The sequence below is a fragment of the Cynocephalus volans genome, chromosome 7 (genome assembly GCF_027409185.1).
Source record: "Cynocephalus volans isolate mCynVol1 chromosome 7, mCynVol1.pri, whole genome shotgun sequence".
Classification (NCBI taxonomy): domain Eukaryota; kingdom Metazoa; phylum Chordata; class Mammalia; order Dermoptera; family Cynocephalidae; genus Cynocephalus; species Cynocephalus volans.
In genome coordinates, this window is record NC_084466.1 from 95,137,641 (window position 1) to 95,152,383 (window position 14,743).

At 34.2% G+C, this 14,743-nt stretch overlaps 1 protein-coding gene across 2 annotated transcripts in view; it reads right to left on the reverse strand.

The window, feature by feature from the left end:
* ADK (adenosine kinase) overlaps positions 1-14,743 on the reverse strand; it is a 556,699-nt gene that overhangs the window by 172,639 nt on the left and 369,317 nt on the right. For both annotated transcript variants that reach the window (XM_063102515.1, XM_063102516.1), the window contains exon 7: positions 3,674-3,844. In XM_063102515.1, the coding sequence (XP_062958585.1) occupies positions 3,674-3,844 (171 nt within the window). The remainder of the gene's footprint in view (positions 1-3,673; positions 3,845-14,743) is intronic.

Consider the following 14,743-nt stretch of genomic DNA (forward strand, 5'->3'; position numbering starts at 1 on the left):
GGAGAAAAAGGAACTCTCATACATTGTTGGTGGGACTGCAAAATGGTGCAGTCTCTATGGAAAATGGTATGGAGGTTCCTCAAACAATTGCAGATAGATCTACCATATGACCCAGCTATCCCACTGTTGGGAATATACCCAGAGGAATGGAAATCATCAAGTCGAAGGTATACCTGTTCCCCAATGTTCATCGCAGCACTCTTTACAATAGCCAAGAGTTGGAACCAGCCCAAATGTCCATCATCGGATGAGTGGATATGGAAAATGTGGTACATCTACACAATGGAATACTACTCAGCTATAAAAACGAATGAAATACTGCCATTTGCAACAACATGGATGGACCTTGAGAGAATTATATTAAGTGAAACGAGTCAGGCACAGAAAGAGAAATACCACATGTTCTCACTTATTGGTGGGAGCTAAAAATTAATATATAAATTCACACACACACAGAGACAAAAAAAAACCCGGGGGGGGGGCGGAGAAGATATAACAACCACAATTACTTGAGGTTGATACGACAAGCAAACAGAAAGGACATTGTTGAGGGGGAGGGAGCAGATGGAGGAGGGAGGGAGGTTTTGGTAAGGGGCAACAATAATCAACCACAATGTATATCGACAAAATAAAATTTAAAAAAAATATATATATATAAAAAATAAAATAAAATAAAATAAAAATTGTGGTAAACTATACATAAGATAAAATTTACCATTTGAACCATTTAAAATATTCAATTCAGTGACATTAAGTACATTTACAATGTTGTGCAACCATCACCTCTATGCACTTTTTGGACTTTTTCATCATCCCAAACAGAAGTTCTCTACCCATTAAGTAATAACACCCCACATCCCTCCACCTTCATACTTGGCCCCTGGTAACCACTATTCCACCGTCTGTCTCTATGATTTTGCCTATTCTAGGCACTCATGTAAGTCAAATTCTTATAGGGAAATCCAATATTTGTCTGATGTATGTGGCTTATTTTACTTAACATAATGTTTTCAAGACTCATGTTGTAGCACATATCAGAATTTCATTTTTTAAGGCTGAGTAATATTCCATTGTATGTTAATATGACACTTTGTTTATTCATCTGTTGATGAACATTTATTTCGCTTGTTTCCGCCTTTGTTATTGTGAATAATGCTGCAATGAATATTGGTATACAAGTACTTGAGTCTCCGCTTTCAGGTTTTTAGGGTATAAACCTAGAAGTGAAATTGGTGGATAATATTGTAATAATTCTATGTTTAATTTCTTGAGGAACCAGCAAATTGTCTTCCAGAGCAGCCGCATCATTTCACATTCCCACCAGAAATACACAACGGTTCCAATTTTTCCACATCCTCACAAACTCTTGTTATTTTCCATTTTTTTGATAATAGTAATTCTAATGGGTGTGGAGTAGTATCTAACTTTGGCTTTGATTTGCATTTCTCTAATGATGAGCAATGTTGCGAATCTTTTCATGTGTTTATTGGCCATTTGAATATCTTCTTTGGAGAAATGTTTGTTTACGTCCTTTGATCATTTTTGAATAGGGTTGTTCGTTTTCTTGTTATATATTGAGATATAATATTATATATTAATATAAGAGTTATGTATTCTGGATATTAAACCCTTACTGAATATATGATTTGCAAATATTATCTCCCATCCTGTGGGTTGTCTCTTTCTTTGGTGGCTGGCCAATACGTCACATTCTTGATAGATGTGACTTTTCACATTCTTTGATGTACAGAAGTTTTTAATTTGATGAAGTTCAATTTATCTATTTTTTCATTTGTTGCTTGTGCTTTGGAGTTTTTGTTTGTTTTTAAAGTAAGGCCGGCCTGTGGCTCACCCGGTAGAGTGCGGTGCTGATAAAGTGAAGACCATTTTTCCTTATTTGATCATTACATATTGTATACAAATATTGATAGTCAACTCTGTACCTCACAAATATGTATAATCAATTATGTTTCAATTAAAAATAAACAAATAAATAAACTGAAGACCATTTTGATGTCATCAACATTTCCTGCAAACCTAAATCATTCTTGGGCCTATTCTTTTCTTTTTTCCTAAATGTCTGCCAAACCTTAGCATTGTTCACTTTCCATCTTTTTTTAAGTGGTTTGGTTTTTTTGCAGCTGGCTGGTACATTTCCAACTTTTTTCATATGTCTTTTGCAAATATGAATTCTTATTAAAAGAGTTTTCTGTAATTTTTTAAAAGGCTCCTCCTAATTCTCTTCCAAATTAAGGTAATTTGTGACTATAAAGTCTGAATTGTATTTCTGGCGATATTCAATCCTCTCAAGCTGTCTGTACTTCAAATGTCTCATTCTTTGAAATCATATTTATCTTTTTTAAAAGTTTTAAAAGTTGTTGTTTTAAAGTCAAGAGCACATATTTAAATGCTGACAGTCTGATCTTCCCTGACCATAAAGAATTCTAAGAGCAAGTGTCAATTTCTCCCAATGATTCTCAGACTGCTATAAAGATGACCAGTTCTTTCATGTTATTCAAAGGGCTAGAGTAGCACTCTTCCTAGTTACTTCCTTTACCCTTTAGAAAATAAAACTGTTAATAAGGAAAATCTAAAAGGTAAATATTAGTCAAATGAGACTTCTGGCAGCTATCGAGCAGTTCAAGGCATTTACCATTATTTCTTGCCATTATGTATGTCACTTTGTGTGAATTGTCAAGAACATGGCATTTCTTTCCAGTGGCTATCACCTTTGTTACTCACACCATGATAATACTTCTGTAAATCAGTCCTTTAATCTTCACCCAGGTGATCTCATAAATTACTTTCACATAAATTTTAGTGTTATTCTAGGCAGACAGCACAGTTACCTTATTTGAATATAAAACAAATGTAGAACCATACAGTTACAATCAGAATGGACATCTGAGATGATTAATATAGCATCTTCATTTTATACATAAAACCCCCAAGATTCACTAAAGTTCAGTAATATTGCCAAAGTCATGTGAAGATACACTGAAGGCTTTTTTCCCCCCCTATTTCATGGATTTTTTGAGCCTACAGGTTAAATATAAGCTATAAATACCAAAAAACAAACAAAAAATTTTCCATAATTTAGAATTAAGGAAAATACAGCCTTGGTTAAAAAAAATTTTTTTTTAAGCTGTAATAGATAAAATGAAATTCCATTTCAATATCTTCAACTATAACATACAAATATTAGCAAAAACGATACTATAAGTAAAGGTTTTTAATACAAATTACAACATATTGACATTTACTCATAATTTATTAAACTAAAACTAAATATTCTCAGACTTTAAAGAGATTAAAAGAAGTGATGAAAGTCTTTTTTATCTTGATTGTGGTCATAATGACAGATCAAGTATGTGTTGCAAAAACTCATAGACATACACAGTAAGAAGGGTACATTTTACTACATGTACAGTAAATCTCAATGTCCTAACCTTTTAAAAAACAAATGTTTTATTAAGTAAGAAGTTAGTATATACTGAAGGAAATACTGAAGATATTGAGTTAGAGTAGTTCACATTGAGGAAATTTTGTTGAGCAATTCTCAAGGATATTTATGCCAAAATACAGGTTTTTATTTATATATTTCTAAACAGATACAAAGATCAAAACCAAAAAAAAACACAAACATGTACTTCTTTAAAAAAAGAAAACTTACCGTCTCATTTCCAAAAAGTACGTCGACATAAGGCATAACTTTCATCAATGGTTCCTTGTAGAACTGGCTAATAAATGGTGCAGATAGATTTAAACTGAAAATTCTATTGTTTTCAGAAGCATAGTGAGCCACTTTTAATACTGACTCTGGGGAAACCGTAAGAAAAAAGCCCTGGATAAAGAAAAAAGAAGGAAAAATTAGAAATGTCATCTTCACATAGTCACTCTCAGTGAGAATAAAAGAAGTCTACACAAAATACTGAAGTCTTTATAAGACACAATTACAAAACGCAAAGCTGAAGATAGCTGAATTTGACCAGAAGAAAAACTTATCATATGAGTACTAAATGCTTGATACATGCCATTACTTCATAGAATAAAATATTACTTATTTCATATAAGATTTATATGCACAACACTGAAAGAATTCTGGGAATCTACAAAAGAAAAATTACTTGAAAGGTCTCATTCAAGACAATAATTACAATTAAATTAGAGAAATAGTAATAAAGACAGATTGGATCCTTAGAGCTCCTCATAAACAGTTTGGATTCTTATAAGTGACTTAAAAATAATCTGTTTACTAAGATCATACATTGTTACCCAAAGAGACATCTTAGGTAAACTGAATTTTTGAGTAAGATTCTGAATTAGAATTTTCAAATAACAAGAAAATAATTCAGTAAAGAAAATAGAAAAATATTTTAATTAAAATTTCATGTTAGGAAAGTTATATTTTAAAATGCTATTTATCTATATCTTTAGTATCATTAAAAGTCTTATTAAAAATATATTTATGCTTCCTAGATGAAAGTATAAGCAGACATGAATGTGCATATAGGAAACTGGCCTGGACAGTGTACATGTGAGTAAAGGAATACACAAAGGGCAATAACAGAAGTTGAACTTAGAAAGGCCAGGTGAGTTAAGAACATTGAAGGGCCTTGAGTGGCAGGTTAGGAGCCTATTTGGTAGGCTTGGGAGAGTCACCAAGGTCATGGGTTCAGATCCCCATACTGGCCAACCTCTGCCAAAAAAAAAAGAAGAAGAAGAAGGAATGGTGAGAAAGTAAGGGTAGAAATTAAAAATTATTTTGGGAGCTTTATCAGTGATGTAAATCATCTGTAATTTACTAAGCAATTTTTGTGTGCCAGTCACCATATAAAAATCTTTATAAGCATTAACTCACTTATTGTTTTTTCTTTACATCAAACCTATGAGTTGGATACTATTGTTAGTCTCATTTCATAAATAAAGAAAGCAAGATAGAGAAGTTAAAAATGTCTCCCACATCACACAGCTTACATGGGATGGAGCCTGGATTCAAATGACGCCAGATACCATGCCCCTAGTTTGAGTAGATAATAGAGAAGAAAGGGCACAAAGCCTTTTTTTTTTTTTTTTTGGAGGAGGGGAGAATGAGAAGGTTGGTTTTAAGGACAGGAAAAATTTGAGCATTTTTGCTTTTCAAAGAAAAAGATCTAGTGGAGAAACAGAAGAATGAAGAAGCAAGGTAAATAATTATAACAAAGAACCAGAGGAAGAGGGGACATTAGTAACCAGAAGGAGAGAAGAGCTAGCTTATAAATGGAGAAAATCTAACTTTGAAAACATAAAATAAACTTCTGTAAAAAGTTACAAAAATATTATTAAAATATTCACTTACAACTGAGGTACTAACCACTTCCATCATGTAAACTTTAAAAAGTTTTTTTAAAAAAAGTTTTTTCTATTATTTTCAAATTTCAAATTGAATACTATAAGAAGAGTAAAAAGAATTAATTTTGTGGCAGGGGTCGTGTGTATCGGGATCCCTCTTTGAAGGTGGGTTTACAGCCCTTGTACATATTGAGATATTAGGAAAGAATTTTATACTATAATGGTGACGGGACTCAAAATATGGCACCCTGGCACTTGAGAAAACCACAGAAGCAAGAAGGTCACTCTGACCTTCTCCTGCCTTTCTGTGTGACAGCTGGCCAAAAAGGAATTCTCTGACCTACTTCACCTGAAAGTAAGTCATAAGACCTTTGTTCCAGAGGCTTCCTGCTGTATACCCAGAGGTCAAGAAGAATCTGGACAGACAGGACTTACTGGCTTCCACCCCTGGCAAGCACCCCCTCCCCCAAGTTTACTACCATTAGAACATACCCTTTTTATCCAATCATGTTTCTCCACAGCTATGCACTTCTTTTATCACACTCCACCATAAAAACACACAATTTTCACTGGGTCATTTCGGAAGGCTCCCATGTCATGTAAAACTTTGTTAAATAAATTTGTTATGCTTTTTTCTTGTTAATCTGCCTTTTGTTATAGGGGTGTCAGCCACAACCCTTGCAGTGGGTGAGAAAAAGGTATTACTTTTTGTCCCCTACAATTGTCTCATATCATTTTAAAGTATTATTAATGAAATTCTAATAAAAATGATGTTTTCCTATAATAATACAATATTTTCTCATCATTCAAAGTTCCAGTCCACTGATTCTTTACCAATATTCAACTGTTCTAAAAGGTAACAAGTCTTAGTCTTAGGTATCATTATTTTTTAAATGTTTTCATCTTTCTTTTTAAACCAAATACCATGTCACTTGCACACCATGAGTATCCAAGCTGCTTCCTTTGCTATTTCTGTCACTGGGAGAATTAAAATGAACAGTTTATATAGCATCTTGTCTCCATAGAAATATGTATGTACTTGCTTTTTAGCCTTTCATTTAACAAAGAGTTTAAAGCTTTCCCCCTATTTCTCCCCAAACTGTTCCAGCATGAAATAAAAACCTCCCAGAGCTAGCATTCTGCCAGCTGTGGATTAACCACAGACAGCCATAGAATGGTCTACATAAATAGTAACCTGGTCAAATAATTAGGCTTCTCACCAACTTCAGACTGAAAATTTGATCTGTGTTAAAATACATCTGATTGTAATTTAAGGTACAGAACAATATGCCCCTAGAGTCTAAATTTGGCATCATTCCAAATGTGTGTATATTGTATGTGGTGTTTTACTTTAAAATGCAACACAAGAGTATTGCAGTATGGATAGTATAACTTCAATTTTGTTAATTTTATAATGAATATACAAAAAAAATTCAGCTCTTAATAAGAAGCAAATTCGTGATTTAAACTAATTCTATGTTTGAATGGTCTCTCGTTTTCTTTAAGTAAATATTTAATATTTAAACAATTTGGGATTTGTGTTCTGTTAGACTGCAAAGGCTATTAAAATTGATGCCAACCATAATTTTTCTTCCTAGATTTATAACCTTTGCTAGGTAATACGTTCCAGAGTATAGTATCACCAAAAATAAAAACAGTGCCATTACAAAAAAATTTTTTTTTCATATGTCAAGTTTGCAATAAAAACAGGCGAACAGTTTATATATCTATAGTTTAGAAAAATACTTTTTTTTTTTTTTTTAAGTCTGTCCCTATAAGCAACCAAAAGCAAAGAAGGATCTAACACTTTGGGGTTGGATAATGTTAATCATAATTGAGAGTAAAATGGGACATTTTTATTCATTACAATGGAAAATGAAACAAAATAAAGAGGCAGAGGTAAGAAGGATAGGGAAAGACTAAGTAAAACCAAAAACCATTTTAGCAGAGCCAGACTTAATGCTTGGAAGTCTCAAAAACTTAGATCTGTTATACAACCACTCGAAGGATTTCTCAGGGTGGTTTAAACGTAGGAGAATGTTAGAAACAAAATTGTTTAATATACTAAAAGGAAAGGAAAGGAAATACTCTTTACCTGTGTTTACCTTAATTCAGGGTAATAATTTGGGGTTCTTTTTGTCTTTTCCTAAGAGCACAAACTCTTTTTATTATTTCCATTAACAATTATCTGAAGAATAAAAGTATATGTGTGAGTGTGTGTGTGTGCATAAACATCTATGTAAATTTTAGGGATGTATAACTCTTGGAAGTAAAAGTCTATATTGATTCAAAAGGAAATAAAGTTATGTAGAGTAATCATGACTAATAATTATCAGTTGCAGATACACAGTGACGTAGGGGACAAAAGGCCTTTCCTTTTGTTTAGAAAATAACCTGATCACAATATAACAGGGCAGAAATATATTAAATTATTTTGAAATATTCAGACTAGTGGATTTTAACCTATTTGGGTCCATCTACTCTCCATCTAAATGCAGATTTGCATAATACTTTGCATGCAGTGGTGCTAGGGTGGCTCAGCACTGGATTTGACTGAAGTTTAAGAACTTGCAATTTAGTTTCTTTTCTCACAATTATATAACTATATAAATTTCAGTTTGATTACAGTTAAGTTCTTTTTTAAAAAATCCAAGGAAAATCTATAATAAAAGAGAAGTAAATATCAAACTTCTGGAGTGTAAATGATGTTCAAGCCTAGAAAGAAAAGATTATCTAGAGATTTGCTACAGAAAAATTAAAGATTTCAGTTGGTTCTCTTCCAATCAACCAGGGAGAATGTGACAATATCTTTAGTCCATAAAGAATTTTAAAAAATTAAACAAATAAACATTAGAAGACTAATAGATAAGTGAGCCGAGAACAGGAAAAACCATTCTGTTGAAAATGAATAAATACATACAGATATTCCTCTCTAGTAACTAAAGAAACAATATGTTAATACTCAATGATGAAGAAAGGTTGGTGAAATGAATATATTCGTTGATGGGAGTGCAACTGACAATCTTTAAGGAAATAATCTGAAAACACACATGAGGAAACATAAACAAATACATATTTTTTTTTTTTTTTTTTTTTTGCGGCTGGCCCATATGGGGATCTGAACCCTTGACCTTGGTGTTAGAACACTGCACTCTAACCAACTGAGTAACTGGCAAGCCCCCAAATTCATACTCTTTGACCCAATAATTCTACTTCTGGCCAGTTGCCAAACAAACAAACAAAACAAACAAATTCTACTTCCAACAGTCTACTTTAAGGAAATTATCCAAAACATGGGAAAATATACATTCATAAACATATCAGTATACTATTCATTTCATTGAAAATCTGGAAACAATGTAAATATTTGTACAGAGGAATAAACAGTCAAGTAAGAATTGGCATATAGTGATTACTGACTTTAGTAAATATAAACCCCCTTATCTGCAGTTTCACTTTCCATGATTTCAGTTACCTGCAGTCAACTGCAGTTCAAAAATATTAAATGGAAAATTCTAGAAATAGACATTCACATAACTTTTACTGCAGCATATTGTTATAACTGTTCTATTTTATTACTACTGTTGTTAAGTTCTTACTGTGCCTACACCATGCCATTGTCTGGGGGCCCACCTGGGGACCTGAGGGATGGAGCCAGGGACTGGACCCCCCCACCACCACCAACCAGGCACACTGCCAGCACCAAGGAGCATGCCAAAAACATCACCTCCATGTGGGTGGCCCACCACAGCCACCACAATAACCATGGCTGCCACGAAAGCAGCTAGATGCCATAACTACCACGCAGATGGTCCGCCAGCCACTGGAGTGCATTGACACAAGAAGAGTCACCAGCAGAGACAAAGAAAAGAAGAGGATGTCTCTCTCCACAAAGCCCATTTCAGAGTGACAGAAGAAGCATCTGCTTTGTGATAATACTGGGGGACCTGATCACACCTCTCAGCATTGGACAGATCATCTAGGCAAGAAATTGACAGAGTAACCATTATTCTTTCAGAAGGAGAGAAGAAATCTAGGGTAACTAGAAGGGGGAAGAGGGGAGGATAAGGGGGGTGAGGTGAGATTGGACAAGGGGCATAAAGAATAAGTATGGTTTGTAACAATGTATATGCTAGTAATATTGATTTGATCAACATATCTCAACGCTGGACCCCAAGAATATGTATAATCAATTTTGATTCAATAAAAATTTTTAAAAACCCAACAAAACACAAGAAACCCCTCTTACTGTGCCTAATTTATAAACTGAACTTTGTCTTGGGTATGTATGTATGGGAAAGAACACAGCATATATAGTTATCTGTAGTGTCAGGCATCCACTAGGGGTCTTAGAAAGTATCCCCCACAGATAACGGGGTAGGGGTAGGGGACTAATGTACACTGTAAAGCTGGCAATTGATCACTTAAAATGTTACTAGTGCAACTGAGGTCCTGAATTTTTAATTTCATTTAATTTAAATGTATTTATTTATTTGCTTATTTATTTTTTGGCAACTGACTGGTATGGGGATCTGCACCCTTGACCTTGGTGTTATAACACCATGCTCTAACCAACTGAGCTCACCAGCCAGCCCATTTATGTAATTGAAATTTAAATGAAGGAGTTACATGTAGATGATGAGCACATGTTATATGGCTAGTATGACTGTGGAACTAAGTTTATTTAATTTCATTAACTTAAATTTATCATTCCAATTTTAGTATATGTGCTGCCGAAGCGAGCACTAACTTAAATTTAAAAATGAAGGCAATATAAAATATTTTTCTGCTAAAATGTTATTGTTTTAGTAGGACTACATTTCATTTTGACCAATGAAAATTTAGTGACTGAACTGACTATGTTTTAGATACCACATTTCAAAGACTTAGTTTGGAAAAAAAGAGTGATAAAAATCTAATAATAATTTTTATACATAATATATAATTTTTACATGTTAAAATAAGAAATATCTTAGAGATATTGGGTTAAATATATCATTAACCTGTTTCTTTTTACTTTCTTAAAAATGTATATATATGGCTCGCATTATATTTTTATTGAATAGTGCTACTCTAGAGAATATTTTGAAGATACTACAAATGATGATGAAAACTAAGGCAAAGTGGAAAATGTTATGGTACATAAAAGTTCAGTGAAACCTAAGACATACAAATAGAGTATATACACTATGATTACAACCTACATTAAATCAATAGTTAAAAAGGACTAGAAGGTAATATACCAAAAGTAAAAATGGTTACATTTGGTAGAAAAATTATGGATAATTCTTATATTTTCTTTATTTTTCAAAATTTGGTGATGTAGTTGGAGTACTCTTCTGATTAAAAAGTGTTTAAGAGACAAAAGTGTTTTATTTACTTGAAGTAAATCACTATGCAAACAAGAGATGTTTATAAATAGTGAGAAGCTTAATTCAATAAAAAAGAGTAAGAGCAGGGCTGGCTGGTGGCTCACTTGGTCATGGTCTTGATAACACCAAGGTCAAGGGTTCGAATTCCCGTACAGACCAGCCGCCAAAGAAGAAAAAAAATGAGTAAGAGCAGAAAAACAGCTGGGAAGAAGGAAGTCACATTACTTCTCTGAGTAGACAGAACACTTGAAAAGGAACAATCTACTGGGCTGGCTGGTTACCTCAGTTGGTTAGAATACATTGTTACAACACCAAGTTCCAGGGTTTGGATCCAGTCCCCCCAAAAAGGAAACAATCTAAATACAAGATTCGTGACTTTAGTAAATACAAACCACTATTTACAAAAGCATAAGAAAAGGGGCCGGCCCGTGGCTCACTCGGGAGAGTGCGGTGTTGAGAACACCAAGACCCCAGGTTCGGATCCCATATAGGGATGGCCGGTTAGCTCGCTGGCTGAGCGTGGTGCTGACAACACCAAGTCAAGGGTTAAGATCCCCTTACCGGTCATCTTTAAAAAAAAGCATAAGAAAAAATAAATAAGGATGTACAGTAACAGAAAATATTTGGACAACAAGAGAGCCCCACCTAGACTAGCACTGATGAGGGAAATGCTGAGAGTACCAGATGCTTGTGTCTCAAGATGTATCACTGTTGTCTGTTTCAAAGAACATAATTAGCCTGTTTTCCATGCCATAACTAAGGTGCCATAGTAACACTCGTCAGAGAACAGGGTTGAGAGAATGAATAAATTAGAAGTCAAAAATAACAAATACGACAACTATATATCATGTTTTCTTCCTATTAATGGGCCCTACATGTTTTGTGAATCTCCCAGAGAGTGTAAAATATATTTCCTTGTAGGAGTGGGAAGATCAAATATGAATTATGATGGAACATAGTTACTACCTGCTTGTAAGGAAAATACTGGCTCTGACAACTATTAAGATAATGTATAAATCATTTACAATTACAATGTTATAATATGCAGTATTTCATACAAATGACAGCAAGAGAATTACTAAAAGAGAGCTAGAACACATATACTAGTGAATGCTGTAACGTTTATGTCACCACTGACTGAACGTAATGCAGCAAAGGAATAGAAGAGAACAATCCACTTAGATCTTCCTGCCCACATGGCTCCTTCTAGAAACATCAACGGCATCACCTATTCCACATATATTTTGATCTTTTTAAGGATCAAAATCCCTGCAAACTTAAGTATACTATGAATGAAGAAGTCAGTTTTCTTCTATCCTATATTACTCCCTAAAAAACAGCATATAGTAAGAGGCAGAAAGACATAGTGAAAGAAGCTGGGTTTTAGGGGGACACATAGCAGGATATTTATCACAGCTCTGCTGAAAGTAGAAGGGAGTATGAGGCATTGTAGAAGTCTATCTACAGGGGAAAAGATAAGGAAAACGTGGTGAATGCACAAAATTATGTAGAGATTAAAAGCAATAAAGTAGATATATACATATCAAATTGGACAAGCTATAGAATTCATACTTTTATATATTATGTATAATGTAAACACACATGCACACATCTAAAACAATACAATACTGTTTCCAAAGACATATACAAATCTAAGGTCACACATCAAACACTAATATTGATATGTACGCATGGTGGGAAGGGAAACGGGAGTAGGTATCAGGAATAATGTGTAAACTATGAGAGGAGCTGTGCCTAAGTCAAATGATGACAACTGGGTAGGACATGAGAAGGATTAACACAAACTTGTATACTTATTTTTAAAAGTTTTGCCAATCTGTCTACTTATTAACCATGTGCCTTTGGCCAACTTAACTTTCCCAGGTCTTCTCATTCTCATCTGTAAAATGGGAATAATAATACCTCTCAAGGTAGTTGTAATAATTAAATGAGTGCTTAATACAGTGTTTGGCACGTAGTATGCATTCCACACATATTTAATTTTATTAATAACCATAGAAATATCAAGAACATTACATAGTCTCCCCTTCCCCAAAATGGTTAGTTCTGTGTTACAGCTGTTACAGTGCTGAACAAAAACATATTCTTTAACTTTGACCTACAGTTTGATATTTCCTTTCAAATACAAATACATAACACAAAATTCATCATTCCTGTTCCAAAAGCTCTCCCTGCCTCTTCTCCCTTCTTTATTTAATCATCCTATGTCCTGCTAACAGATAATCACCCTGAACTCTCTTCTTTTCCTAGTAAATTAAATCCGAATGTCTCGCACCCCAGCATTCGAAGCTAACAACAATAGTACTCAATGTACACAGTAAACCAGCTGTAACCTCTATTACTCCACAACACATGTACTTGCTTCAATCATACAGAATGATTTGCTTTTCTCAAAATAAATATTTTGAGTCTTTATGTTGCTCCTTCTAGCTGAAATGTCCACTACCTTTATCTGTTAGAATTTTACCCCCACATCAAGGACCATTTAAAAATCTAACTTCCATTCCACAAAGCCTTTCTTCATTCCCACTAACAGACTTGTTCCTCTTTGAATTTCTGTGATACGTAAAATTATGAAATAAATAAATAACTGAGGTTTTTATTTTATTTTACTTAATATAAGCAACTTGCATTTGTCTTACCATCCTCACTTGACTATAACCTTAAGGGCATGAGCACTTCATATTTTTTTGTTTTCTGCAGCAGAAAGCATGGTGTACAGATAATTGAAAAATATTTGATTAAATTCCCATGTCAATGAAATGCTATTTTGAAAAATAAGAAAACAGAAAGACTGCTGCATTTTCACATGCTTATGAAAGAATGTATTCATTTTAGAATCCGGTTTTTTTTTTTTTTCTTTTTCTTTTTTTTGGCAGCTGGCCAGTCTGGGATCCAAACTCTTGCTTGACCTTAGTGTTATCAGCATCATGCTCTCCCAAGTGAGCTAACTGGCCAGCTCTATTATTCTTCCATAGTGTCCTAACAGTACTTTTTTTTTAACAGTTAGGTTCAAACAACTAAATAAGTATTAGTTTTTACAAATTAACACTCAGTTTGAAAAAACAATACATATAAATTGGAAAAAAGGTTTTTAAAATTTTATCCAAAAACAACCACAATCCTTACTAATGGAATATGTGTGCTTATGAAGCACTGCACAACTCTTCAAGCCCTGGATTCCAACTGGACACTGCCACCCTTGCCAATATCCTGCTGTGAATTGATTTTCAGGAGGTACTTGGGTTTTTTAATCTCAACAACCATTCCCTAAAATTTGACATCATCCCAAAAGCATGTAGCACAATCTAATAATGTTAAACTGTTGTAAAATATCCTGTAGCACTATTTGAGTTTGCTGCAGTACCCTGGGGTGTCTCAGTACACAGTTTGGAAAGTGTGAATCTACTTGAAGAAAATACCTTGAGATAAGCCTTTTTATTTGAGAGAGCTAACGACCTTCTTGGGCATCGATCAGAGTATTAAAAATGGGCACCGGCCCGTGGCTCACTCGGGAGAGTGCGGTGCTGGTAGCGCCGAGGCCGCGGGTTCGGATCCTATATAGGGATGGCCGGTGCACTCACTGGCTGAGCGTGGTGCGGACCACACCGTGCCAAGGGTTGCCGAGGACCACACCGGACCATCCCCTTACCAGTCAAAAAAAAAAAAAAAAAAAAAAGGAAGTAATTTACTATGCATGACATAGTGTAAGTAAATCTGTGTATTAGGGTGATATTCTGGAGAACGAGGTAAGAAGATTTTATGGAGATGGTCCCTGACAAGATGATGGCAGCCAGGTGCTCTGAAGGTAAAATATAGCCAATGAAAAATTGCCTGTGACTCGGATGACTTAGCAATTTTAGTAATGCTGATGTCTAGTAACCAGTTTTGTTTTCTGTCCTATGTAGTGCTATAATTCTTCTCCATTAACTTAAACCTTCCATAAAAGTTAGCTCTTCACTTCCTCAATATGTGTAAACAATAATTTTTCATTTTTCTGCTCAGTGATGTTTGAATCT